The sequence below is a fragment of the Drosophila grimshawi genome, unplaced genomic scaffold (assembly GCF_018153295.1).
Source record: "Drosophila grimshawi isolate 15287-2541.00 unplaced genomic scaffold, ASM1815329v1 contig_848, whole genome shotgun sequence".
NCBI lineage: Eukaryota > Metazoa > Arthropoda > Insecta > Diptera > Drosophilidae > Drosophila > Drosophila grimshawi.
Window position 1 is genome coordinate 19,447,873 of NW_025063692.1, and position 25,786 is coordinate 19,473,658.

General features: G+C 41.0%; 5 protein-coding genes across 18 annotated transcripts in view; 2 read left to right on the top strand and 3 right to left on the bottom strand.

Moving 5' to 3' along the window:
* The window catches only part of LOC6565244 (serine/arginine repetitive matrix protein 2), a 45,650-nt gene extending 37,677 nt beyond the window's left edge, over window positions 1–7,973 (bottom strand). For 10 of the 13 annotated variants that reach the window (XM_032738473.1, XM_032738469.1, XM_032738472.1 and 7 more), the window contains exons 1-2: window positions 7,386–7,973; window positions 4,653–4,776 (exon numbers count right to left, since the gene is read on the bottom strand). In XM_032738473.1, the coding sequence (XP_032594364.1) occupies window positions 4,653–4,709 (57 nt within the window). In that variant the 5' untranslated portion in view covers window positions 4,710–4,776; window positions 7,386–7,973. Of the gene's footprint in view, window positions 1–773; window positions 1,106–4,652; window positions 4,777–7,385 lie in introns of those variants that run through there. The other 3 variants (XM_032738474.2, XM_001991453.3, XM_032738465.2) reach the window with 3 other exon arrangements.
* A 4,560-nt stretch (window positions 7,974–12,533) lies between these two features.
* On the bottom strand, window positions 12,534–16,090 carry LOC6565242 (protein deltex). 2 transcript variants are annotated; one of them, XM_032738483.2, is made up of 5 exons: window positions 15,965–16,090; window positions 15,242–15,861; window positions 13,598–14,971; window positions 13,245–13,387; window positions 12,534–13,167 (listed from the first exon to the last, which is right to left on the bottom strand). In XM_032738483.2, the coding sequence occupies exons 2-5, from the start codon at window positions 15,698–15,700 to the stop codon at window positions 12,867–12,869; spliced, it is 2,277 nt and encodes a 758-aa protein (XP_032594374.1). In that variant the 5' UTR covers window positions 15,701–15,861; window positions 15,965–16,090; the 3' UTR covers window positions 12,534–12,866. The 2 variants fall into 2 exon arrangements, with proteins under 2 accessions (XP_032594374.1, XP_032594373.1); XM_032738482.2 differs by having other exon boundaries at window positions 13,245–13,390.
* A 182-nt stretch (window positions 16,091–16,272) lies between these two features.
* LOC6565241 (60S ribosomal protein L7a) lies at window positions 16,273–18,352 on the top strand. The gene is made up of 4 exons (XM_001991450.2): window positions 16,273–16,460; window positions 16,620–16,743; window positions 16,817–17,187; window positions 17,846–18,352. Exons 1-4 carry the CDS (start codon window positions 16,446–16,448, stop codon window positions 18,149–18,151), a joined length of 816 nt encoding a protein of 271 aa, XP_001991486.1. The 5' UTR covers window positions 16,273–16,445; the 3' UTR covers window positions 18,152–18,352.
* A 383-nt stretch (window positions 18,353–18,735) lies between these two features.
* LOC6565240 (alanine--glyoxylate aminotransferase) lies at window positions 18,736–20,476 on the bottom strand. Its single transcript, XM_001991449.3, has 3 exons — window positions 20,164–20,476; window positions 19,041–19,903; window positions 18,736–18,970 (listed from the first exon to the last, which is right to left on the bottom strand). Exons 1-3 carry the CDS (start codon window positions 20,311–20,313, stop codon window positions 18,796–18,798), a joined length of 1,188 nt encoding a protein of 395 aa, XP_001991485.1. The 5' UTR covers window positions 20,314–20,476; the 3' UTR covers window positions 18,736–18,795.
* A 1,057-nt stretch (window positions 20,477–21,533) lies between these two features.
* On the top strand, window positions 21,534–24,688 carry LOC6564502 (probable RNA-binding protein 19). Its single transcript, XM_001991448.3, has 4 exons — window positions 21,534–21,651; window positions 21,717–23,986; window positions 24,052–24,171; window positions 24,242–24,688. Exons 1-4 carry the CDS (start codon window positions 21,616–21,618, stop codon window positions 24,570–24,572), a joined length of 2,757 nt encoding a protein of 918 aa, XP_001991484.1. The 5' UTR covers window positions 21,534–21,615; the 3' UTR covers window positions 24,573–24,688.
* Window positions 24,689–25,786: the final 1,098 nt, after the last annotated feature.

The following is a 25,786-nucleotide window of genomic DNA, read 5'->3' on the forward strand; positions in this document are numbered from 1 at the left end:
TTTAGTATTTCTATAGTGGTGAGCATGACATGATAATTAGAATTGATCGATAACGGATCTGTTTTTGTTTTTTGTATCACCTGTAAATCCTACTATACTAAATTTCTTTTGGCTATGATCTTGTCACTTACAGAGTGTGAGAGAGAGATAGAGAGAGGGAGAGAGAAAGGGAGAGAGAGAGGGAGAGAGTGTGGGGAGAGAGAGCAAGATTTATGGCGTTTGGCAAGGCCAACTGGCTTTTTTGCTGGCACTGGAAACAGGTTACAATGTAAGTAGATTCAAATCGAGATTAGCATTCGCCATTCCTAGAAACATCCCCATTACACCCTCTCTATCCCCAAAATTTTATAGCTGTATTTACAATGTTCTAACTAGAATATCTTGATAAAGAATGATGACACGATCACTTATAGTCGCCTATATATATATATATATATATATATATAAACACACACACAATCGTAATCGTAATCGTTTTCGCCTTTGTAATCGTATTTCCAAGTCGCTAAAGTGCAGATAAGGGACTTTTTTTGTTTTTTTTTGTTTACAACCGAAATAGCTGACACGGTCGTCGGCAGCGACGGCGACGGTGACAGCTACGCTAGCGTTGCTGACTAACGAAGCGTTATGCAAAAAAAAATAAATAAATAAAACAACAAACAAAAAATATAAATATTCGTCGCCGCCCCGCTAAACAAATAAACTACCAATTTTTTTTCGCAAAGTGTGAAAGTTATTGGGAGAATATATAAAAAAAAAGTATAAAAATTTACCTCTGTTAATCGCAGTGTCTCCGCCAAATGACAGAAGCACGAAAAATAAAGCTTCTTTTATGTTTGGGACAGGTACAAATGATTGTTGCGCCCTTTTTTTCGAAATTCGTTGAGTTATTGTTGGGTTCGGTATGTTTTTTTCTTTTTTTTTGTTTATTTTTTACTCTTGTAGCTTGCACCGGCAAACACTTATGAAAAAAAAAACACTCGGTTAGGTGTGACTAATCCTGTTGCTGGTTTTGGGCTTTTTTTTGGCTTATGTTCTTTAAGCTCGTGCGGCAAATAATTCAAAAGTCGTCGAAAAAAAATATATGTACAAAATAAAAAAAAAAACAAAATTTTTGTTTGTGCGTGGTTGTTATTTATGCTTGCTTCTGCTGCTACTTCTTCTTATTGGGAGTTGAGTTCGTTAATAACCGAGCGTCGGCACGTTGCAATCGATCGAGCACCAAAATCAGACTGAAGTTCGCCCATTCAGAATCAAAGCCGCGTAAAGTGGACGAAGCTTAGACAGCAGCAGCAGCCAAAGCAGCGCAGCTGATGACGACAGGGCAGCGCAGTCAGCAGTCAGCAGCAACAAGCTTCAAGTAGCAGAGATATGACCGAATACGACGACAACAACACCGCGAAGATGACAGCGCAAGCGGTGGTGACGGTGACGACGACAGCGACGCCGACGTCGATCGAGGGCTATGCGTGCTTAGTTTGTGTGTGCTTTTGCGCTGCCTTGATTTGCGTGCGTGTGCGTGTCTTGCCCACTATCAGTGCAGCGATCGCTGCCAACTGCGCTGCCTACTATTTGATGTTTTTGCTTAAGGTGCGCAATGTAAGCCGAAACAAAACAAAAACATAACGGAAAGTTTGATTTGGTTTCTTATTATTGTTGTTGTTTTTGTCTAGGGCTCTGTTGACTTTGCTATAAAGCTTATGCATAGCCTTTACTGTGTATTCCCAATTGGAAGATATTTACGTTAATGTAAAGTCATCAATTGGAGCTTACGTTATAAACGAAGGGAGTAGCAATTAATTTGCATACGCTTTTGAGGTTAGGTCTGCTTAAGCGTATCAAATGTTTTGTTTTTCCAATATTTCTAGGATTATATGAATACTGCTATTGAGCTGCTGAAAGTTATGTTATACGAGAAAGTAAAAAAATACAACTTAATTAATTAATAAGAATCAGAATTACATATTTGTAATTTTGGAATTCGATTCGAAATCGATTTATAGCTGTAGTTTCTTGTAAGGGTATTCGTTAATGTTCGGCAATCAGCAGAAACAAAAACTAAAAAGCATCATTTACAGTTCAGTTTGACGCTAATGATGAGTCCACTGATTGAGCTAAATTTGCATAAGGTAGGCAGAGGCCAGCTCCATAATGACATCGCCAGTGGGATTTGGCTAATCGATCGTGCCAAAATGGAAAACTTCGAAAGCACAGCAAAAAACAGCAAAAGCAACAAAAACAACAACAACAAGATCGAACGTGTTCGAGTGCACAGTTCAACTGCCCAATTGCTGACCAATCAATCGAAGCGCCAAATACCATAACATGCATACTTATATACATATGTATGTACATCTGTATGTACATATACATATATATGCACAGTGGTTATAAGTGGACAAACTGCACAAATAAGACTGTTTTCAATACATCGACCTGAACCACAGATTCTAAAATTAAAAAATCCAATTAAAATAGATCTACGAATATCATCGACCAAATACCACAGCTTACATAGATCATTCATTAAAATTAACAGCAGCTATCATTGTACGCACGTAGAACTATTACTTGACTTATAAATACATATATGAATGTCTATACGTATATATAAATCACTGGAATGGCATTCGCGTATTGATCATGTTGTGGGTGGGTGTCATTGTTGCAATTTCAATTTCAATTTCAATTCGTAAACTTTTTGTCAACACGAATTCGGCCGAATGAATCCCAACAGCGCCCACACAACAAAAACCAAAAACTCGAAAAATGAGTCGAAAAAAAATTACTCATCGCAGACGCCGCGCAGACGACGCGTCGTGGCTAGACGGCAGGCAGCCGATAAACGATTAACGATAGACGATAGATAGACAATAAGCGGCAACGTGACCAGTTCACTCGCTGTTTGCCTGCATTTGGCGCTTTGCCACAGATCTGGTCAACAAATGACCGGACAGACGGTCTGATGGCCATAGCGGGTGTCTCTGTGCCAATTGTGGCTCAGGTTTTTTTTATTGATTTAGTTTTGCAGTTAGCGTCAAACGTCAACATTAACATCAGCATCAACATCGGCAGCAACATCAGCATCAACCCACGCGGCAAACTTGGCTTCAAATCATGGCCGAGAGATTGGCGCAATTGTAAAGCGGCCAACGCGCAAAAGCGCCTAACAACAAAAACGGAAAGACAAAAAAACCACATCACAAATAATAATACAGACATTGCCAATTGCTAATGTAGCTGACCAGATACAGATACAGATACATTCTCAGCTTTAGCCTCAGACTCAACCTCAGTTTCAGTTGTGGCGTCATCGTCGCTTCCAAGGAGCCATGGCCGGGCTAACTGGATTTGTGGCTGTGGCGGTCAGGCGAGTTCAAATACGGCTCAAAAATTGATTCATGTCGCATGAGTCATCCAATCCAACATACAACATTCAACATTCAATAAACTGAACACTAGAGATGGACGCGTGTCGCTGTTTATAAATTCTAAATATTGTTTATAATTGGAGTCTTCTTCTTATGTGCTAACAACCTCTCTTAAAGTATATATATATATAAATATATTTATAGATATATATAATAATAATATTAAAAAGGTTTAATATGTCAAACTTTGAGTTGTGCATTGTCGTGTCACGAGGCAAACACGACACGATCTCAACTGTGACATCAGCATCCGATACACTTTATCAGGCAGCCTAATTGGCCACTTTAAATAATGAGAGAGACCGAGCGAAAGAGAGAGAGAGAGAGATCAGCTCAAGCGTAGACGTCGCTGTCGCCAGCTCAGTTGCCGTCGCAGTCGCAGTCGCAGTTACAGCCAGCGTCGCAGTCAGCAACGTTGACTGCGTGGGCTGATTAACGTCTGCTGCTATTTTTGTCCATTTTTCGTATTTATTACCATTATTAATATAGATGTTTTTCTATTGTAGCCGGCTCGTACATCATTTGGCCAAGTTAAGCGACATCGTCATCATTTTTCTATTGATTTTTTTTAATGTCTTTTTAACGATAATTGTATAAGCCAAGTCAGACACGCCAAGTCAGTCAAAGCAGCCCACACGTTCAACGATGAGAATATATCAGGCCAACCCCGTGAATGACCCAATTTGGTCAGGTTGAACGGGCTAATGGATTGCTGGAGACTGGAGACTGGAGACTGGATCTCAGCGAATCTTCAGCTAGTTCGAGAATCTACGAGTCTGAGCTTTAAAGGCAATGTGACTGACTGAGAGGCAATGAACTTGCAACAGGTGGTTTTAACTTAAAGCAGAAGCAGCCCCAACAACCAGAGTGATGGGCAGCGTGGAGACTGACAGCGAAGTACACTCAGAGAAATAACATACCTTATTATATGCAATACACCAAAATATGCAAATTAAATGCAAGCATACACAAATGCACTAAGATAAAGAAGCTTTCTCCATCATAGAAGAAAAACTCTTTTCAACAAACTGATGAAAAATGCTAGAAAATAATTGAGAAATAATTCAAAATGAATCTAGAGGCCAAATAATGATGAAGAATGCCAGTGCTTTACAATTTTGACAAATTTATGGCATTGGCAATTTCGAGCCACGATCAGAATCGATTATTTATGGTAGAATTTGTAAATGATTTTTGACTGGAAAAATTGGGTTCACTTACCATTTTTCGCAGCAATTCCTCGTTTTGTATGGCACCCAAATCGCATTCCAGTTCCATGGCAAAGTCAGAAAAACACAGACACACACACAAACTTGCAACTTGCAACGTTCAACTGTGGCGACTCCTGCAAATAGATAATTTGATTTGATAGAGATTATAATTTTGCTGTGAAGTTTGTAACTCATTGACACCGTAACGTATATATATATATATATATATACATATATATAAATATGACTGATCAGCATCGTTTGCCGAATCGGTAATTTCCCTAATTTATAAATAAATTATAAATAAATAATAAACTTTGAATAGGAACAATCGGCAACAATAATAAGTATATAATCTAAGTCTTGCGTAAGATGGTCGATCTAACTTGCTCTGTTTTGCTTGTAGGCGATATCTCAACTAAATCGGATATACCTGACACAGATCAAGAAGGCAAATGATTCTTATTTGCAGATCAGACAATAGATACTGACATTTATTTATGAAAAGTTTCAAGGGAGTGGAAAGATTCATGCTTATGCAGGTATATTTGTTCTATTTGATGTGAAAACTCTCAGATAACCAAAGTAAATATTGTATTCAATACAAATCAGGTATGCTTCTCAAACAGTTCTACTTAGAAAATAAAATTTCTTATGCATAAAAGTGAAATATTTTTGTTTATGGTAGTCAATGAAAAACGGCGTCTAACAATTATAATCGTTAATTTACAAACAAACAATCTACAAAATATAAGCTAGCAGACTCTTTGGTGCAGGGTATTTGGTATTCGTTCAATTGTGACTGTCATACGCAGACAGTTACTTGTTGGCACTACAAATGCGAATGCATTTTTCATTGTGATTCATGTGATTTTGTTGCCGTTGCCGTTGCTCAAGTGTAAATTTGTATGTATCTATGTATGTATGTATGTATGAATGTACATGTAAAAAAATACATATACACACGTACATAAATATATGCAATGCTAAATTAACGTACGTACATAGATTCAATAATATTATTTTCAATTTATCATGATTTGTGTGTGTTTGTTTTATTGCACTCCAGTGTGCGGCGACGAGGCGAACCAGATATGTGGATGCCTCCAAAGTCCAATTCCCCAAGTGCTTCCCAAACAAGTTGTGACATTTCCCCCGTAAATGGTTAAAAATGAAACATGGCAAATGACAAACAGAATATTGCTGTTGTTTGTTATTGTTTATTGCTGCAATTGTTGTTGCTCATTGGTTTGGCAGTTGTTGTTGTTTCTGTCGTTGCTGTTGAGATTTGTGACTTGTTGAATCGGCCGCCAGCGTCGCATTTGGGTTTTCAGTTTTGGTTAAGATCAACGATCAACGATCAACGATGTTCGGTCAAAAGCAAAAACCACATTTCAAATCCACAGCACGTTCTCAAGCAGGTGGTGCAGGGTTACAGCGGGACAGGACAAGAGGGGTGGGGCATGTCAGTTTTGGCCGTCCGGCAGCCAAAAGCAACAACAATGACAACAACAAGTACAAAACCGCAATTGGGCAAATAGGCTGACAATCACCGAATGTCAGACAGTCAACAAGTCAGTTGCCCAGGTTGGATAGAGACAGAGGCGAGAGTTGAACCCGAATATAAACGTTGGCTGTACTTGAAAACGAAGGTGAAACAATGCGACAAACAACTCAATTTGTTTTCAAAACCCTTACAAAATTTTAAATGCAAGCCTTTTTTCCAGAAGCCACAACAGACTTAACTATATTATTGCTGTTTATATAAACTATGATGTATCATTGACATTTTGATGTGAAAGATGTGCTTCTGCCCAAAAACAAAAAAAAAAAAACCGTGAAACATACATAAATTGAAACACATTTTATCATAATTTGAAGATTAGCATCTATATGTTATGTCTACTAATTTGTGAGCTCTCAATTTTGATGGATCAATCGATTGATTCGGGTGAGAAGCGCGTAGGAAGGCGCGTGGCCAATGCCCCGACTGAAACGATAAGTGATAAATATGGAGACGGCGCGCACTCATAAATAATTTGAATGCCCAAAAATGTTGTCACTGCGCAAGCCAATTAAAAATCGTTTGGAGCTATCTATCAGAATGGAAAAACGAGATCGTTAATATATATACCATAATATATGGTCAGTGTGTGCTTAGCTTGCGTATTGAAATTCAATTTTGCGTGAGTTACATTTGATTTATGTTAAGCAACGATAACAATAACAATAACAATAACAATTACAACTAACAATAACAACTAACAACAACAACAACCACGCCCACAGCAACTAATCATTCGATGGGGAGACTCAATTCGTAATGCGATATGCGATTCCGCTGATGGATTGCTCGATTTGCCGATAGATGGCGCCAAAGAGCCAACAGGAAAACCGCAAAACGCTTAGAACTTTGTGGAACTCAATTTACACATGTGCGCAATTGCGTGTGTGTGTTTCAGTGCTGCCAATTTAATTTTACTTTTTGCTTTACTAGTTATGAGAGCCCTGCTAAGCTGCAAGCTTTTTAAAATATATTAACACACATAGCTTAATTTCAAATCACTTCATAGATGAATTTTGAAATACCATTTTAAACATAGCTAAGAACAAGAAAAACTAAATATTCCCATCAAAAATAGGCCATAATTTCACGCCAAAAGTTGACAGCACTGACGTGTATGCAAGTGCATATTGTATGTATGTATGTGTGTGTGTGTGTGTGTGTGTGTGCCATTCTCACCTGTTATTTTACTGCTTATCTGAGATGTCGTCGACAACGGCGCGGCTTTGGTAACTGGAGACAAACACAAACAGTTGAAGACCGATGCCAGCAAAAACAACAACAATAACAATTTAAATACACAAAAAAAAAACAAAAAATATATAGACACAATTCGAAGTAAAATATGTAGCTCTATTCAAATATTGTAATTGTAATTGTATTAAGTGCGGAAAGAGTTTGAATTACGCGTCTGCGTTAATTTCCCAGAAACCGATCGAGAAACGAGAAAGGTGGTGTGGGGGAGGGGGAAGAGGGGGATTACACGAAACTATCGATTGATTTGTGGTTGGCAAGCAAATAAAACAATTTTATTGTCAATCTTATTGATGTAGTTATTAACGGCACACGCGAATATAGAGCGAGTAAAAAATAAAACACGCGTTGCACCAAAAAAAAAGAGGCAAAATTTGCAAATTATTTGATTTTGATGTAGTTGTTGTTACTGCTGCTGCTTTGTTGTTGTAACTGGGATGTTTTTATGTTTGCGTTAACTGGGATGCAAAAAGATGCGCACAACCGTTTGGCACGAGCAGAGGCTCTTAACTGATTGTGCTAGCTGCAATTGTTGCTGCATTTAGGCTCCCCATCCGAGCAGAGAGAGATGAGATAGGCGCCAAGCATCAGCAGCAGCAGCAGCAGCGCCACTATCGGCAACCAGCAGCAACTATCTGAGCTACAGCTGAGCAGGCTGAGGGCAGAGCAGCGCGGTCAACTCCCAGTTTTCGCCAGTCCGGATGTGGTTCGCCTCGTCGCAAATATCGCTGTGTGTCTGTGTGTGTGTGTGTAGTTGTCACAAGGAATCAGCAACAGCAATAACCACAATGCAATTCACAAATCACACATAACCTTCACCATGCAACAACAAACAGAGTTACACAACAGTCGCTGCTGCTGCAAGGACTCCTCTTCTGTTGCGCAACTAAAAATGTATTTCATTTAACTTTCCCCAAAAAACCAAAACAACAAAACAAAAAAAAAAGATAAATAAATCTGCTGGAAGCATGTTTGATTCTATGGCAACAATATGAAAAGGGAAACTCAGCCTCTTTTTCGATCTTTCTGCACCTCGCTAAACTTATATGAAATTTACAGTATTTAAGTATTATTTTTATTGTGCGGCTCAATTTTGATTGTTCAATTCGGTGAATATAACTATTACGATGCACTCAAAATGTTTTCATTGACATATTGCTTGTCAAAGTCAAGCATAACTCTCGGTCTCTCTCTCTCTCTCTCTCTCTCTCTCTCTTTCTCTTTCTCTTTCTCTTTCTCTTTCTCTTTCTCTTTCTGTCTGTCTCTGTCTCTATCTCTCCCGTCCTCCATTTTATTTGTATTTTTTTTATGCGCAATTGTAAGAACTAAATCGGAAAGCTTTTCTTTAATTTTGGCTTGTGCTACTTGGATTTGCTTTGTTTGCTGGCACATCAAAACAATTTGCTAACTGCAAATTGCTGTTTTCTTTGCATTATTTTGCCATCTTTTTAAGTGATTCCCATCAAAAATGGACAAAGGGTGTTTTGTAGTCTATCTGTCTGTCCATCATTCGAAATATTAGTTCTCGTATACCATTCTTCATATTTCAAGAAATCAATTAGACAGTAAGTTAAAAGATAAGGTTAATTAATTAATAATTAAAATGATTTAATCTTAATCGATATGTTTAACAGCTGGGTATAGGGTACCAGCTAGTCAAGCATTTCCAGCCGACACAGTCGCTAGCATTGTTATCTAGACACGACTGATATACACAGATTCTGAGAGAGATAACAAGCTTTAAGAGAACCCACCCTAAATTATAATAATATATAATCTTAATCCATCTGATTCTAGCGCAATTATTCATACGACTGTATTTCCGAGATTCATCAGATATGCAAAACCTAATTAAGTAATTCAAAACTGAAAAATTTAATTGTTGAGTAATTTAATTTTGATTTGAAAGTGAATTGTGGGGGAATTCATTTCTATGTTGATCTTGAGCTAGAACTGGAGCCAACATCGTTTTGTGTTTTCTACGGCTTTTGGTGACAACAACGAGGTCAACGTTTAGTGGGCATCATTTTTGTAGCTAGCACGGATTCAGTTTCGCTAGATGTTCGATAGGAGAGGATAACACGCCTGTTGCTTCCGTTATTGGTCTCATCTGTCTCTGTTTCTTCGAAACCGACCAGCTCCATTAAATATTTCTTATAGGCAAAAATGTTCATCGGCTTCATCTGTTATGGTGGATAATCCAACTGCAGACATTCTGTATTGCTTTCCCTCTTACCTGGCGTATCAACATAATCTGCATATTTTTGTCGTACGTTTTGAAATGTTCTATTTGATCTCAAAATGGGAAATGAATTTTGGGTCAGAAGGCAACACTGAGAAATCGAAAATGATCTTACAGTTGTCAATTGGAAGCTGGAGCCAACTGAGATCTGACTGATATCCCTGAAAATTTCCAGTCTTTGGCACAGCCAGATCTCTCGATAAGGCAGCTGAGCTGCGCCCTTGTGGCATGCAACATACCAAAAATTGCATAGCCTTATCGAAATGCAAAGTGCAACGCCAAAAAAAAAAGAAGAAAAAACAACAAACAGAAATCAGAAAACGAATATAAAAATCTGTAAAAAAAAAACCCACATGGTCAGTGGGTTGTGAGCACTTTTTTTTGGCCAAAACCACAAGCTGGATATGTAGAAAACCAGTGGATGAGTTCGATGATGTACGCATGATGTTGTGCGTGTGTGTGTGTGTGCGTGTGTGTGTGTGTAAGTGTAAGTGTGTGTATGTGCATTGAATGTCAACGTCAACGTTCAGTGTCAATCAAATGAAATCGAATAAAATGCTGCAAAATTCTAGGAAAACATTTTCATCATGCAACTGGCACAAGGAGATCAGCAACAACTACAATTTGTGAGTGGTCGGCTAAAAGATGCTATCGAAATGTGCTTATATAAGTATCCAAATTCCCAAATTAACTCCCATGTGCTGGAGCGAGAGGTGAAAGAGAGAGAGACAGAAAGAGAGAGAGAGAGGGAGAGTGCGGGGGCCTTGTAGCTTTTTCTAAGTCATTTTCAATGAAGGTCTCAATTTTTGCCTTGTGGCATCATCAAGCCTTTGGTGACAATTGGCAACAAGTGGCAAATGCGCCTCAAATGCTCCAGCAAAACAACAGCTGGCTGGCTGACAACAACAACAATAACAGTCGCTGATCAGTTAGTGAAAGTGACGCAACTGAGGCGAAGGTTAAGCTGTCCTTGCCAGGGCAGCAGCGAGGGAGACCAGAGACGGGGGAGACGGCAACACTGATGTCAGACATAGGCGTAGGCAGACGATACCAATAACAGCAAAGAACAACAATAACAACAACGAAAACAGACGACACACAGCCGCAAGTGGCTGCCACATGTGCCATAAAAGGACGGGGGCAACTTTTGTGGCCAATATGCAGCAGTAGCAGCAGCAGCAGCAGCAACAGCCAGTCGTCAGCGAACAGAGCGAAAATATCACGCATGAAAAATGCACAAAAATTGATTTTAATTTATTTTAAGTGATTCACAGGCGAAATCGCTAAATGTATGTAAACCTTGGAAGCGCTAAATTTGTCGCTGGCAACAACTAAAACAATTGCAACAACTGCAACAGCAACTGCAACTGCAACAACAAATGTGCAATTAAACTGCACTCGATTTGAATTCCAATTTGTGTGTGAAATTTTGTGGGTGACTTCAAAATAGAGATGCACTCGCGTGTCGTGCGTGACACGAACTCAAAATATATCAATATATCAAGATATCTTTGATATCTTAGATACACTTACCGACCGGTGTCCAGCTCATTACATGTGTGATCATCATATGATCATCACATTTATCGTTTGTAGTTGTTGGATGCAGATAATTGTTTGCCAAGAAATGCTAATCTGTCCACCGATATGGCAGATATATGTATCTGCTTGAAGTAGTCGACAAATGAATTTGAGAAGACCAGAGGCATTTAAAACATTTCTGTAGCATTTTATTTAAACTAAGTTTACAGTAAAGAATCAATTTGTATATAAACTTGTAAAGTTATTGCTAAATTAATGCCAAACTGAATGCAGTTAACTAACAACTAATCAGTGCTAAATACAACTTAGTTATATTATAAACGGGCATGCCCAATAGCTGTCTTTATATATATGTGTGTGTCTATATGTGTAGTATTTAAATCTATATGTATCGTATCGTATGTTCGAGAATGTCGTCGAGATGATATCAATATGAAAGCAACAATTGAAAAAAAACTACATGTATGAATGTGTACGAATATAAAATAGTATACATACATGAATATATATATATATATGTATATGTATGCACTTCTATTTATGTGCTTGTGTGTGTGGGGATGTGTGTTTTATAATGATTATATGTATGTGTGTGAATATGTAGTATGCTGGTTAACATATGATATTATGTATTAGCTACTAATAGTTTATGAGTTGAATGCCATCATTTAATCAAAAACGTATTCCAAATCAAGCCACAAAAATGAAGAATCATTTCGAAATGGCTTCCAAAATAACCATTCGAATGTAGAAATTTAAAATAATCTGAATGCCTTGAAAAACATTAATCAAAAACGATTGCCAATAAAATCACATGAAAATATGCGCTTAAGTGTTAGAAATGAACAACTAATACAAATGGAAGGATTCACATAGAAATTATAAAGACATTGATATATATATATATATATATATATGTAGATGATCATTCGAATCATATATTTGTTTAGCAAAGCTGCCTTTATCTAATACTCTGTAATGGATTACTATGGCTGTTCAAAAAAAAAAAAAACAAACAATTATAAATCTATACTGAAATTGAACTGAGATATAGTTTTAAATTCGAGTCGACGAAAGAATTATTTAACATTTGAGAATTTTGGCACAGCTTAACACTTAAACGCTTAGATATACTAAATATAATACTAATACTAATAGGTTCTGGAATTCCTAGCGTGGCAATACAGTGAGAAGATTGTGCATGGCCTTATAGACTATATAGTATAATTAGATTTATATATATATAAAAATATATATATTTTTATACTATTTAAATACAATACACAATACAATACATGATATGTATGCATTACTCTTAACGACTACAAATTGGAAGAACAGGTCGAGGTCATATTAAATGGAGAATTCAAAATGGAAATTGCATTTGCATTTGCGATTGCGATTGTTTTTGCTTTTGTTTTTTAGGGTTCGAGCAGCTCGAACGCTGGCGGACACATACAATGTATACACAAAAATATAAAAATAATAGTAATACAATTAAATTAAAACAAAAACTCAAATAAAATTGCACACACATTGAGATTGTTCAAACAAAAAAAAAAAAAATTAAAGGACATATGGAAGAGCGAGAACTTTGAGATTAAGTGTGGGTGGCAACTAGATCAATCCGTAACGCCCAGATGTACGAGCTGCTGCATGGTGCGCTGTAAATAGGTGGGATCGGGGAACATGTTGAACTGTGTCTTGTGATCGACACTATTCCAAATGACGACATCCTCGCGACCGGTGGTCACCGATCGTCCAATCGAGAACAACAGCCGGCGATCGAAGGCGATCTTCAGGAAGCGCAACACTTTCCGGCCGAGCGGACAATCCGGCAAATAGCAGATGCGCGGAAATCCAACGGCAAAGAAGGCGCGTCCCGGATGTGGATGCTCAGCAGTTTGCAGGCCCGATGCAATGCTTAAGACAAAACAAAAAAATGAAACCACAAATAATTAGTTCGAGCGAGATGGAGATAGAGATGGCTATCTACTCACTCGTACACAATCTGTATGGTGTTCTGACCCTCGTGGCCGGGCAAACTCTTGCTAATGATGCTCCACGACATGCTGCCAATGGGCTGATTGCCAACCTTCTCGCCATACACAATGCCACAAACGGGGCACTCAATGAACAGGTTCTGCTGCAAAGAGAGAGAGAGAGAGAGAGAGAGAGAGAGAGAGAAAGAGAGTGAGTGAGTTGGAATGATGCAGAGCGAGTATCGAATAGAAAGCAATTGATTTATGCAAATCTATTTTGATTAGCACTCGTAAAAGGTTTTATGAGATACACTTTTACAAATGGAAAAATGTGAAACTGTTTTGTAAGTGTTTCCAAAATTGCTCCTCACCTTATTGAGTTCATTCTGTTGTGCTATGATCATGCCGTTGAGACACTGCAGATGCATCAAATGCTGGCATCGGCTCAACGATATGGCAGGATTCTGTGCTGAATGCACCAACTCTTCCATGCACATGGGGCAGGGCTGGGCATTCGGCCAGAGGGGCGGCTCAACGACCTTTACAAAACGCGATATCATATCGCTGGCCGGGTCCACGCCCACAATCGAACCAGCGATTGATTGCTGTTGCTGTAGCTGTTGTTGTTGCTGCTGTTGCTGCTGTTGTTGCTGCTGTTGCTGCTGTTGTTGTTGCTGTTGCTGCTGTTGCTGCTGATGATGCGGCATGGGCAACGGTGGCGGTACTGGCGCTCTTTCGCCCAGCGACGATAGCGGCAACGATGGCACAAACACCTCATCGCTTCCCAGCGAACAGTCGAGCAGATCATTCACTGATATGGCAAAATTGCGACTGCGTAAACTCTCCTTGCTCTCATGACTGAGATATGTGGAGACGGTGTCAACGCTCGGTCGCCGTCGATGCGATTTAACGCTATTCGTATCCGTATCGGAGGCACGCGTTCGCGATCGCGAACGATGCGAACCCATCCGGCTGCTCCGTTGCGATTGCAATGATCCCTCCGAGCAGCGGCTATGATGGCTGTTCATCGAGGAGGTCAGCATGCTTTTGCCGCTGTGCGAGAAGTGCGCCTGCTGATGCTGATGATGGTGATGATGATGATGATGATGCTGCATCAGATGCAGCGTCGACCCGGCAACACTTGATCCACCCGACCCAGTTGCTGCCGTCAAGTGGTTGCTGCTGTGGCCATTGCTGTTGCTATTATTGCTATTGCTGCTGTTGTTGCTGTTGTTGTTGCTGTGCTTAGTGCTGCTGCCGAAAATGTTTAGATTGTTGAGTATCTGGCGTAGATTTGTTGTCGAAATTTCGCTATGCTTCTTCTGCGGTTTGCGTTGCTGCTGCAACTGTTGCTGCTGCTGCTGCTGATGTTGTTGTTGTTGTTGCTGCTGCTGCTGCTGTTGATGGTGATGATTATGCGAATTGCTGTTCACGGACATGGGCAACGGATGCTGCTGTCGATGCATCGGTGGCAACATCACACCCATTTTGGGCAGTGTATTATTGCGCTGCTGTTGCTGCCCCTGATGCTGATGATGATGATAGTCGTGTCCATTACCAGTGCTTGTCACCTTAAACTGGAGCGCTTGCTGCGGCGTCAGTTTGACGAGCGGATACGGCGCCTGCTGGGTGCGGCGTATGCCACGCAATGGTCCGCTCGGCTGACGCATTTGCGTCAAATTGCAAAAGTTGATCGTGTATGGCAGGCTAATGTTTGTGTTGCACAGATCCAATGTTTGTTCGCCCTGCAAATAGCACATTTGATTAATATACAGTGTTAAATACAGTACTTAAATTAGACTCAACATGTTAATTGAAAGCATTAAACACTATTAAAAATTATTTCGATATTCTATTAACTATCTCAAACGGGTTACAAATAAAAATCAATATATTTATATAAAATCATCAGGACTGTGGCCTTATATATTATATATTTAGACAGACTGTTTTTATTTACACAAATTGGGATTCTCTCTCTCGCTCAGTCGGCATATATTTCTGTAGATACTTACACGGGCCCACGCATCCTCGATGATGCACTGGACATGCATGTTGTATGGCCGCCAATCGCAGTTGCTGTCCGCACTGCCAGCTGACCACTCCCACTTGGTGCCCTTGCCGGCGGGACTGCTGGGGGCGTAGAGCATGCGACGCACACCGATGGTGAGGAGGCCCGCCTCGGATTCGGTATCGGACTCTTGGGTCATGGTGCGAACATTAACGTAATACTGCTCCAGGCTGGGATCTGCATCGCTCAGCATAACGCGGGTCAGTTTCTTAACATGGGCCCGTTCCAAGTGTTGAGAAACGGCCGGTGAATATGGCAGCCATTTGCCGCCGCGCGACTCAAATTCCCAGACGCAGACGGCGTGTGTGTGATTGATGGCACCACCAGCGACACCAGTAACAGCAGCACAGCCTCCGGCATTGCCGGCGCCAGCAACAGTGCCACCAGCCCCATTGCTGGCCATTTTGCATTGATTAGCGCACTCACTTCATTTTATGGACACGATTTGTTTATGGCTCGCTCTTTTGATTTCTGTTATTTTTGTTTAATTTGCGTTTGGTTTATGTGTGTGGTTTTCGTTATCGTTCTTGTTGTCTGTCTGTGCATTCAAATTCGGCTGCGACACTGCGACGAAGATGGAACACAAAATAAACAAAGAAATTAAAAATGGTGGCTTGGTTTGGGACGGGGGGAGGGGAGTGCATTGCAGAACTATATGTCCATGTACCTTTTACTGCACTATGCGTGGCGTACAAAACTGCACAGCTTGCTTGTCCGACACATTAAACACCACACATCCACTTTGTTTGGATTTGATTTAATTGACTATGCGAATTGTAACATTTAAGCGCAAGCGCAAATGTTAATGCAACAGGTAGGATAAATTATAGTTAATACAGTGTTACCGCATTTTTAAGTGCATACTGCAAGTATATTCAGTATTTTCTGCCATTCTCTCTTCGATTTTTTTATTCAGCTACCGAATGTATCGCATGCAACACTGCGTGCGCCATCTGTTGTCCGACGACAGCAAGCAGTGCAAAATACAACCCTACCGTGGTCAAGTGTCAATTTTGACAAGCAAGCAACTTCCGCCGCTCTCGCCATTCCTTTACCTTTCTGACGGGCAGACGTAAAGCTGGTCTTTTGAACGACCCGCAAATAAATCTGCTTTTTTTGTTAGCATCTTTGAATAAAACTGCGTGAAAATGGTTGTTAAGAAGGTAAACAAACCCAATCAACCAAATCAAATTCACATTTAATGTGCAAATCGTGTCGCAAAGTGTTTTATTTTGATTTTTTTTTATTCTGTTTTGTTTTTTTGTGTGTGTGTTGTTATTGTGCTGTAATTAAAACTATATCAAATTATATATGTGTTACAGCCCAGGCCAAAGAAGAAGCCAGTGACGAAGAAGGTGGCCCCAGCTCCATTGGCCGTGAAGAAACCAGTTGTCAAGAAAGTTGTCAACCAGCTCTTCGAGAAGCGTCCCAAGAACTTTGGCATTGGTGAGAATCTGCTGCGGCAAATTGTACAAAATGTATCACTAAGACTAAATATGTTTCCTGTTGCACTTTGCAGGCCAAAATGTGCAGCCCAAACGGGATTTGTCGCGTTTCGTGCGTTGGCCCAAATACATTCGCGTCCAGCGCCAGAAGGCTGTGCTCCAGAAGCGTCTGAAGGTGCCGCCACCAATCAATCAATTCACCCAGACCCTGGACAAGACGACAGCCGTCAAATTGTTCAAGATGCTGGAGAAATATCGTCCCGAATCGATGTTGGCCAAGAAGCAGCGCCTAAAGAAAATCGCCGAGGCTAAGGTCCAGGGCAAGGAAGTGGAGCCCAAGAAGAAGCCCAGCTATGTTGCCGCTGGCACCAACACCGTCACCAAGCTCATCGAGCAGAAGAAAGCCCAGCTGGTCGTCATCGCTCACGATGTGGATCCCCTTGAGGTAATTGTTGTCATCCGATCCAATCTCTCTAAGAACCAATAACCAATCCCCCCTCAATGATGTTAATTTGAATTTCTTCAACTGAAACGTTTCAAAAATATGCAACGTGAAACATGTGGCAATTTGACAGCTGAGATTTCTTTATGTGTGTGCGGTGTGTGTGTTGTGTGCTGCGCATTAGTGTTGCCAAAAAATACAAGCTACTTTTTGAGAGTAGCCCTAAAAGCAAATACTTTGAAAGTGTTTTACAGATTTGCAAGAATTTACTATTCATTAAGAAATGCGTGTTTGCAGAATTTATAAATATTTCTAAAGTAGAATCACTATTGGATATTTTCAAATTGCAGTCCTATCCATTTATTAATTGTATTGTTTATTACTTACCCACCTCAGAAATTATTCAAAATACGATGATATTTATCGCAAAGCCATCTGCAATAAGTGCTGCTGCTTTAAATATTATTTATAAACTTAAAATTATATATTTTATATTATATTTATATTGATTTACATATGTAATCAATTCTTGCAAATAAACTAAGTTTGGCAACACCGTCGCAGAGAAGAGCCCCCCGCAAACCAATCAACAAAAAAGAAGAGCACGTCTTGAAATCTTGAGATATTAATTTGTTATTGTTTTCCCTCTCTCTCGTTGCAGCTGGTGCTTTTCTTGCCCGCCTTGTGCCGCAAAATGGGCGTGCCCTATTGCATTGTGAAGGGCAAGGCTCGTTTGGGGCGCCTCGTGCGCCGCAAGACGTGCACCACTTTGGCGCTGACAACCGTCGAGAACAACGACAAGCCGAACTTTGGCAAGCTTCTCGAGGCTGTCAGGACCAACTTCAATGAGCGTCACGATGAGATCCGTCGTCACTGGGGCGGTGGCATTCTTGGCTCGAAGAGTTTGGCTCGCATTGCTAAACTGGAGCGTGCCAAGGCTCGCGAGTTGGCCCAGAAGCAGGGTTAATTAATCAGTTGCAGTTGCAGAAGCATAAGCAACTATTGTATGCCTAAACAAATGGACAACAACAACAAACAACAACAAAAATAAACATTTAAGTGTACAATTTACAACTATTTTTTTTTTCTGTATGTATAATGATGAGTGAGAGGCGCTTGAACGGGCTCAAGTCTACGATGGGCGTTCAATAAATTGATAAGCTATCTACTCGTTCAATGTTTGTTTATGCCAAGATGGGGATACTACAATTTACCGGCAAGTTCAACATGTTTGTAGTCGATTGTAGTCAATTTCGATGCCATTAGTTGTTTATAGAAAGCAGGACCGATTGTTTTGTCAAATCGTTGAAAGTATCGATAGATTCGCTCAATGATCGATAGAAGCTGCTATTTAGAAGCGTGTCGATTTTGTCCAAAAAGGAAAAAATTTAATCGTTGGTCACATGAGAAGATTTGCAGTGACCAAAAATACGATTTTTTAACAGTGCTTTTCTGAGCTTAATATTAATCAGTCTGTTACTGTTAACTCAAAATGGCGTTAAAATTTTAATTTAAATTAGATGCATCGCGATCTTTCTGTGTTTATTAAAATGTTTTTTGAGTAATTTTATTGAAATGAAGAAAGGTAATAAATGTATTTGTCAAGCATTATCATATTTTGGAGCGTTCGGTTTTAACTGCACGCAACTTTATGCTATGAATGGCTTCGTTTAAAATGCTCAGCACCATATCGACCTTTTCCAGTGTGGCATTCTCGCCCATCAGCCCAATTCGAAACACATGCTCCACTGTTGGACCCAGCCCACCGCTAACTTCCAGATTGTATCTACAATTGATGGCATAAGGAAACGATGAGTAAAAAAAACAAGATATAAATAGATTTAATTTATACTCACTTGCGCATTGCATAATCAGCCACCTTTCTCCAATCGATGCCGAAGGGCACCTTAATAGTGTTCACTGTAGGCAAACGATCCTTTTCCTCCTGGACAAACATCTCCAAGCCCAGCTCCTCGATGCCCAGCTGCAGCCGGGCAGAGCACTCCTGGTGCCGTTGCACCACATTCCTCAAGCCCATCGCACAGAAATGGGCCAGCGCCTCCCTTAAACCATAGAGCAGTGTCGTGGAGATTGTGTGATGATAGATCCTCGGGGTGCCATAACAGCCCCAATACTGTCCGAGGAGCAGCACATCAAAATAGTAGACTTTCGGCTTGGATTTTCGCTGTCGGATGTGGGTCATGGCGCGTTTGCTGAACGAGATGGGTGTGAGACCGGCCGGACCACCCAGTGACTTCTGTGATCCCGTATACGCCACATCCACCTTCCATTCGTCCATGAGGAAATTGGTGCCGCCCAGTGAGGCAACCACATCCACAACCAAAAAGCAATCGTGCTGCTGACACAGTTCACCAATCTCCGGAATATGCCGCTGTAATATCCCGGTCGATGAATCACCCTGGGCAATAAAGAACACACGCGGCTTGTGTGTATCGAATGCAAAGCGAATCTCGTCCAGGGTCAGGGCACGACTAAAACTCGCCTCCACATAGCGCACATCGGCGTTATAGCGTCGCGCCATATCCGCCGCCCGATGTCCCCAAACACCCGAGATGCCCATGAGAACGACATCGTTGTCCTCAATCAGATTGCACAGAGCCGCCTCCATTCCGCTGTGCCCCGAGCCACTGATGCACATGGTCGCATCGTTCAACGTCTGGAATATGTACTTGATGCCCTCCTTCACCTCGTCCATGATCTGCAAAATTGTATTATCTTTAGGCTTATGTGTTTTTCCTTTTCGTCTCGTAAGAACAATGTAATTTTCGGTCAGTGCTCTGTTTTTTTGTTTAATCATTGAAAACAGCAAAATTCATGAAATAAAAGCCTTTGGTTATCAAATTAATTATTGATATTGATTTAGATTGCATATTTGAATACCCTTTGGAGGAATATATATATATATATAGCTTATCGCTTAGAGTTTACTTATGGTAGAGTGGTCTGGTCAAGTCTCACCTGTAGGCACTCTGGATGCATGTGTCCCAGGACCGGATTACTCATCGCCTCGAGCACACGCTGTGAACAATTCGATGGACCCGGTCCCATAAGCGTCTTGCTGGGCACAAAGAGCTGCCGCTTTAGGACTAGTGGCGGTGGCACCTCCATTTCAATATTCTATTTTCTTTATACTCGATTTGATAATCAAAATTTTCCACTATTCTGCAAACTTATGCAAGTGTCAAACAGTTGGGTTATCACAGTAAACACGGCAAAAATTTGAATCGAATCACCAAAATGATGCTTCTCGTCGAAACCCAGAGATCAAACTAAATCGCTTTAACTGTAGCTCGTGGGGCTTTATAGCTGGTTCGAGAGATCGCGAGTTTTTCTTATCACTCATAGTAAAGGAATATAAGGCGTTAATGAACGCACTTGAGATGAGCACCGAATTCTCTCTCTCCCCCTCTTTCTCTCTTTCTGTATATCTCTCTTTCTTGCAGCCTTATCAAGATGGGATGGTTTTTCACCCTCTCCAATACTTAGGCTTAATGCGTCGTTCTTCCTCGAATTCTTCAACTACATATATCAGTCATAGACTTCCAAAGGTTATATTTCGTCGAGGCTGTGCGAGATCTCTTCGCGTGTGGACCCCATACAGTGGCCACCAGATAAAAGCAACCTCACCTGTTCTCATTTTGTTAGCTCACCACAACTGATAAGCGTCAATTGAAATACAATCTAAGCTGATATGATTAGTTGATAGTTGTTTACATGTTGAATTTTAAGCTCGCTTCAAATTTGATTGCAATTTTATACGCAATAAATGATGAAATAAACAGCACAAGTGGAGGAAAGACGGAAATGCGCACACTTTGAAGCGTTCCAGCAGCAAGGTTTGTTTTTATTTATATTTATAAAAATAACTTAACTGAAATCTATACGTTTTACTTGTTTGAGTTCGAATGGCAGTGCAAGTATTTTCTTTGTGAATGTTCTTGCCCTGAACTCTCGATCTTGGAGAAAGTCCATAAATATTCGAATAACGTATCTAAGCAAATTGTACTTTAGTTAAATTTGAATTTGAATTTGAATTGCATTAACAGTACTGTAAACAGCTGTAGAAATAACTGCCTTAAATTTGCAATTGGGTTAAAGTACTGCTGCATGTGCTGTTCAAAATGTACCAACTATTTCTTATGAAATATTAGTAAGAGTTTCTAATATGTTGCATTTTCAAATTTTAATATTTATATAAACTATAATAACAGAGTGATGCTAATGCCATTTGATTTACTGCTATAGCGCTGTTAATGGGCGCGCAATTCATTGCCGATAGTCCGATAGTTATCTGCCCCTTCTCAGCACTTTTTATTGAAACAAGTTGGCAGGCAATGCAACACGTGCGAACCGTAAACAACATGCATTTCTTGTAGATTCGCAATAATATTACCGTAATTAAGTTTTAAAATGTCGCGTATTATAGTCAAACAGCTGCCCAAGAATGTAAGTAAATAATGTTGGCATTGACATGGTGCTAAACCGTGCTAACGATTATCGATTTCCCGCAGATCAGTGAGGATAAACTGCGAAACATATTCGGCAGCAAAGGAACAATTACAGATCTGCAATTGAAATATACGCCCGATGGCAAATTCCGTCAATTCTGTTTTGTGGGCTACAGCAGCGAGGCGGAGGCACAGGCGGCCATCGCCCACTTTAACAATACATGCATACAGACGAGCCGCGTTCGTGTCGAGTCATGTGCGACTCTGGGCAGCGAAGAGAAGCCGCAATCTTGGAGCAAATATGCCAAGGATAGTAAAAAGAATCTTGAGCAGCTGAAGGACGAACAGCCGCAGCTGGAAAGCAAGAGCAAAGAAAAGAAACCAAAGTCAAATAAAGTTGACGAGATACTCGGCAAGCACAAAGATGATCCGGCCTTTCAGGAGTTTTTGCAGGCGCATGACAAGACCCGTTCGCTATGGGCCAACGATGCAGGTATTAGCGAGCAGACCAAGGAGCAGGCCTCCGATGATGAGACGACTGAGACACAACAAGCCGCAGATGATGTGGACGACGAGGAGGCTGATGAAGCTGCAGCGCTGTCAAAGGACAAGGATAATGATGACGATGACGAGGATGATGAAAAGCTGGCGGAGCAGCCCATCAGCGATATGGAGTACATGAAGTCCTTGATGGCTGGCAAAGGCGAAAGCAAACCTAAAGCAAAGGAAAATAAAAAGCCCGATAAAAGCAATCTGGAATTGTTTACCATTAAAATCCATAATGTGCCGTATAACACAAAGCGACAGGATATCATCAAGTTCTTCAAGCCACAGAAACCGTATTCGGTGCGTTTGCCCAGCAAGGTGCATGGCTTCTGCTATGTGGGCTTCAAAACGGATCGCGACATGGCCAAGGCGATGATCAAGAACAAGAGTTTCATAAAGGGCAAACAGGTGTTCTTCTCGGACTTCACCGAAAAGAACAAAGTGACCAAGGCGACTAAGAACGGATTGGATATACCGGATGTGGCAACTGGCGGTGGCAATGCCAAGTGGCAGCAGCAGATGGATAGCTTAAAGAGCGAGGAGAACATATCCGAATCGGGTCGCATATTCTTTCGCAATTTGGCCTATACCACAACCGAGGAGGAGCTTCAAAAGCTCTTTGAGCGATTTGGTCCCGTTGTCGAGGTGAATCTGCCCGTGGATAAGGTGACGCGTCAGATCAAAGGATTTGGCACGGTGACTTTTATGATACCGGAGAACGCGCTGAAGGCATTCAATGACCTGGATGGCACTGATTTTCATGGTCGACTGCTGCATCTGTTGCCCGGCAAGGAGCTGGACAATGCCGCCGAGGAGGACGACCCGCAGGCGGATGCAAATCTCTCCTTCAAACAGAAGAAGGCGCTCAAGCTAAAGCAGAACGCTCAGAAACCCATTGGCTGGAATACGTTGTTCCTCGGTGCGAACGCTGTCGCCGATCTGCTGGCCAAGCAGTTCAAGACGAGCAAGGAGCGCATTCTGGACACCACCGATGGCGGCAGCAGTGCCGCTGTGCGACTCGCTCTAGGCGAAACCCAAATCGTTATCGAAATGAAACGCTTTCTCGAGGAGCAGGGCGTTCGCCTCAGCGCCTTCGATGAGCCCAACCAGAAACGCTCCAGGACTGTGCTGCTGGCAAAGAATCTGCCAGCGGACACCGCTGTAGCCGATCTCTCGCCCATCTTTAGCAAATTCGGTCCAATTGGACGGCTCGTGCTGCCACCCAGCGGCGTCACGGCGCTCATCGAGTACTGTGACCCGTCGGAGGCGCGCCAAGCATTCAAAAAGCTCGCCTACAGCAAATTCAAAAATGTGCCGCTCTATCTGGAGTGGGCGCCGGAGCATACGTTCAACCAGACGCTTAGCGGCGAACCGATTATACCCAAAACTGAGCCTGAACACAAACCTGACGAGGCGCTCGTTGTGCAGCAGCCGGAGAAGGAGGCGAAACCAGAGTCGAAGCCGGAGGCAAAGGATGCGGAGGATAAGCCGGAGGCAGAGGATGCGGAGGATGAGCCGGAACCAAATACGACCATCTTTTTGCGTAATCTCAATTTCAAGACGGTTATGGAAACGGTGCGTGCACATTTTGCACACTTAGGCACCGTGCACACCGTGGAGATAGCCAAGCGCAAGGATCCGCAGAATCCGAGACAGTTGAATTCCCTCGGCTACGGGTTCATTCAGTTCAAAAAGGCAGCTGTCGCCTCGCAGGCACTGAAGGATATGCAGCTAACCCAGCTCGATGGCAATCTGGTCGAGCTGAAGCGCAGCGATCGTGTCCTCAAGTATGTAATCTTCTCAAGAATCATTTTTTACTCTTATTACACACAATTGTTTTATTTGAAAACAGAACCCAGGACGATGGAGCCCGACGTCGCCAGGTGGGGCAAAAGAAACAGACTGGCACCAAGATTCTGGTGCGCAATATACCCTTCCAGGCGCAATATCGGGAGGTGCGCGAGATATTCAAGTAAGTCAAGCACAATCTAACCATTGTCCAGATGCGGCTAATATTCATATTCAATCTGTACGATTTGAAGGGCTTTTGGCGAATTAACATCGCTGCGAATACCCAAGAAGATGACGCCCGGCGAGGATGCGCATCGTGGCTTTGGTTTTGTTGACTACACCACCAAGGCGGATGCGAAGCGGGCATTTGATGCGCTCAGCGCCAGTACCCATTTGTATGGCAGACGTCTGGTGCTGGAGTGGGCCTCCGTCGAGGATCAACATGATGTGGATGAGCTTCGCAAGCGCACCGCCGCCAAATTCGATAGCAATCAAATGGCCGTTGAAGCCAAGCGCAGCAGGCGTGCCTATTTCGACATCGACAGCAGCGTTCAGCAGGCGCCCGACGAAGAGGATGAGTGAATAATGATTTAATTATAATAACTTAAATCCTGTACATTATTTAGATAAGTATAAAATGTTTGTATATAAGTATTTTAAATAAATTCAACAAATTGAGCTTGTTTTCCCAAAACAAATATCTGTCGTTTCAATTATCGATGATTTTCATTATTTGCAATCAAATTTCAGTACGAATCCTGCCAAATCCGTATTTTCGCCTGACTGGACGACGGTCCTTTCAAAAACTACAAGAGCATTATTTTTCAGGTTGCCTTAACTCAGTGCTTATATCCTTCAGTATCATTGTCATTTGCACAGTAATTTGTCAAACGAATCTTGCTAATTAGTGCTATAAGCTGGTCAATGGACAGAATTGTTAATTTTTTGACCGTGTCCAGCCGCCGTCAGACAAAAACTTATAATAGTGTTTGGATTCTTGGATTATCCCATAATCCTTGAATGCAGCTCGATAGAGTTGGTCCTTGAAATTCTAACGAACCATGTCCTACAACATTTTCCAACAATATGGCCGAGTTACAGCCATTTTTTCTGAATAAGCAGCTCTTTTCCCGTCCACCCTAAAAGTATACCCTAAATCTTTTGATTTTCAAAAATTAGTTTGCCCCATCAATTTTATTGTTCGCCCTGAAAGTATGCAGAGTTTTTCTGTAAATCGCACTTAATTTCTTCAATAAGTGATCCCGTTGCAGAACTATTGTCCTGTTTGTGCTAACGAAATCAGATCCCACAATCCTACATATTCTTCAGTTCCACCAATGAAGTAAAAAAAACACAAAAACATTTCTAAATAGAATATATTTTATTTTACGTTTCTTTTTATATAAAACCTAAGTAATTAATACAAAACAAGACAAAAAAAAAACATAATTTTTGAAGCATACACATACATATATCATCATCTTTTATCTTCAACATTTATCAGCGTTCTTTCTCATTACCACAATCTAGCTGCAAATTTCCCTTTCTTTTGTTATATTTAAAGTACTAATTAGTAATATGTATATGTATGTATATATATGCATATATATATATATATATATATATATATATATATATGTGTGTATATATATATAAATATATGTGTGTACTCGTTATATTGAAAATATTTGACATTTTCCTCTCATATCCATATTCATATGCATATCCATATCCATATCTTTTTTGTTATCAATTTTAATCGCATAATGTCGCAATTGTTGCAATAAGCGAGTGCA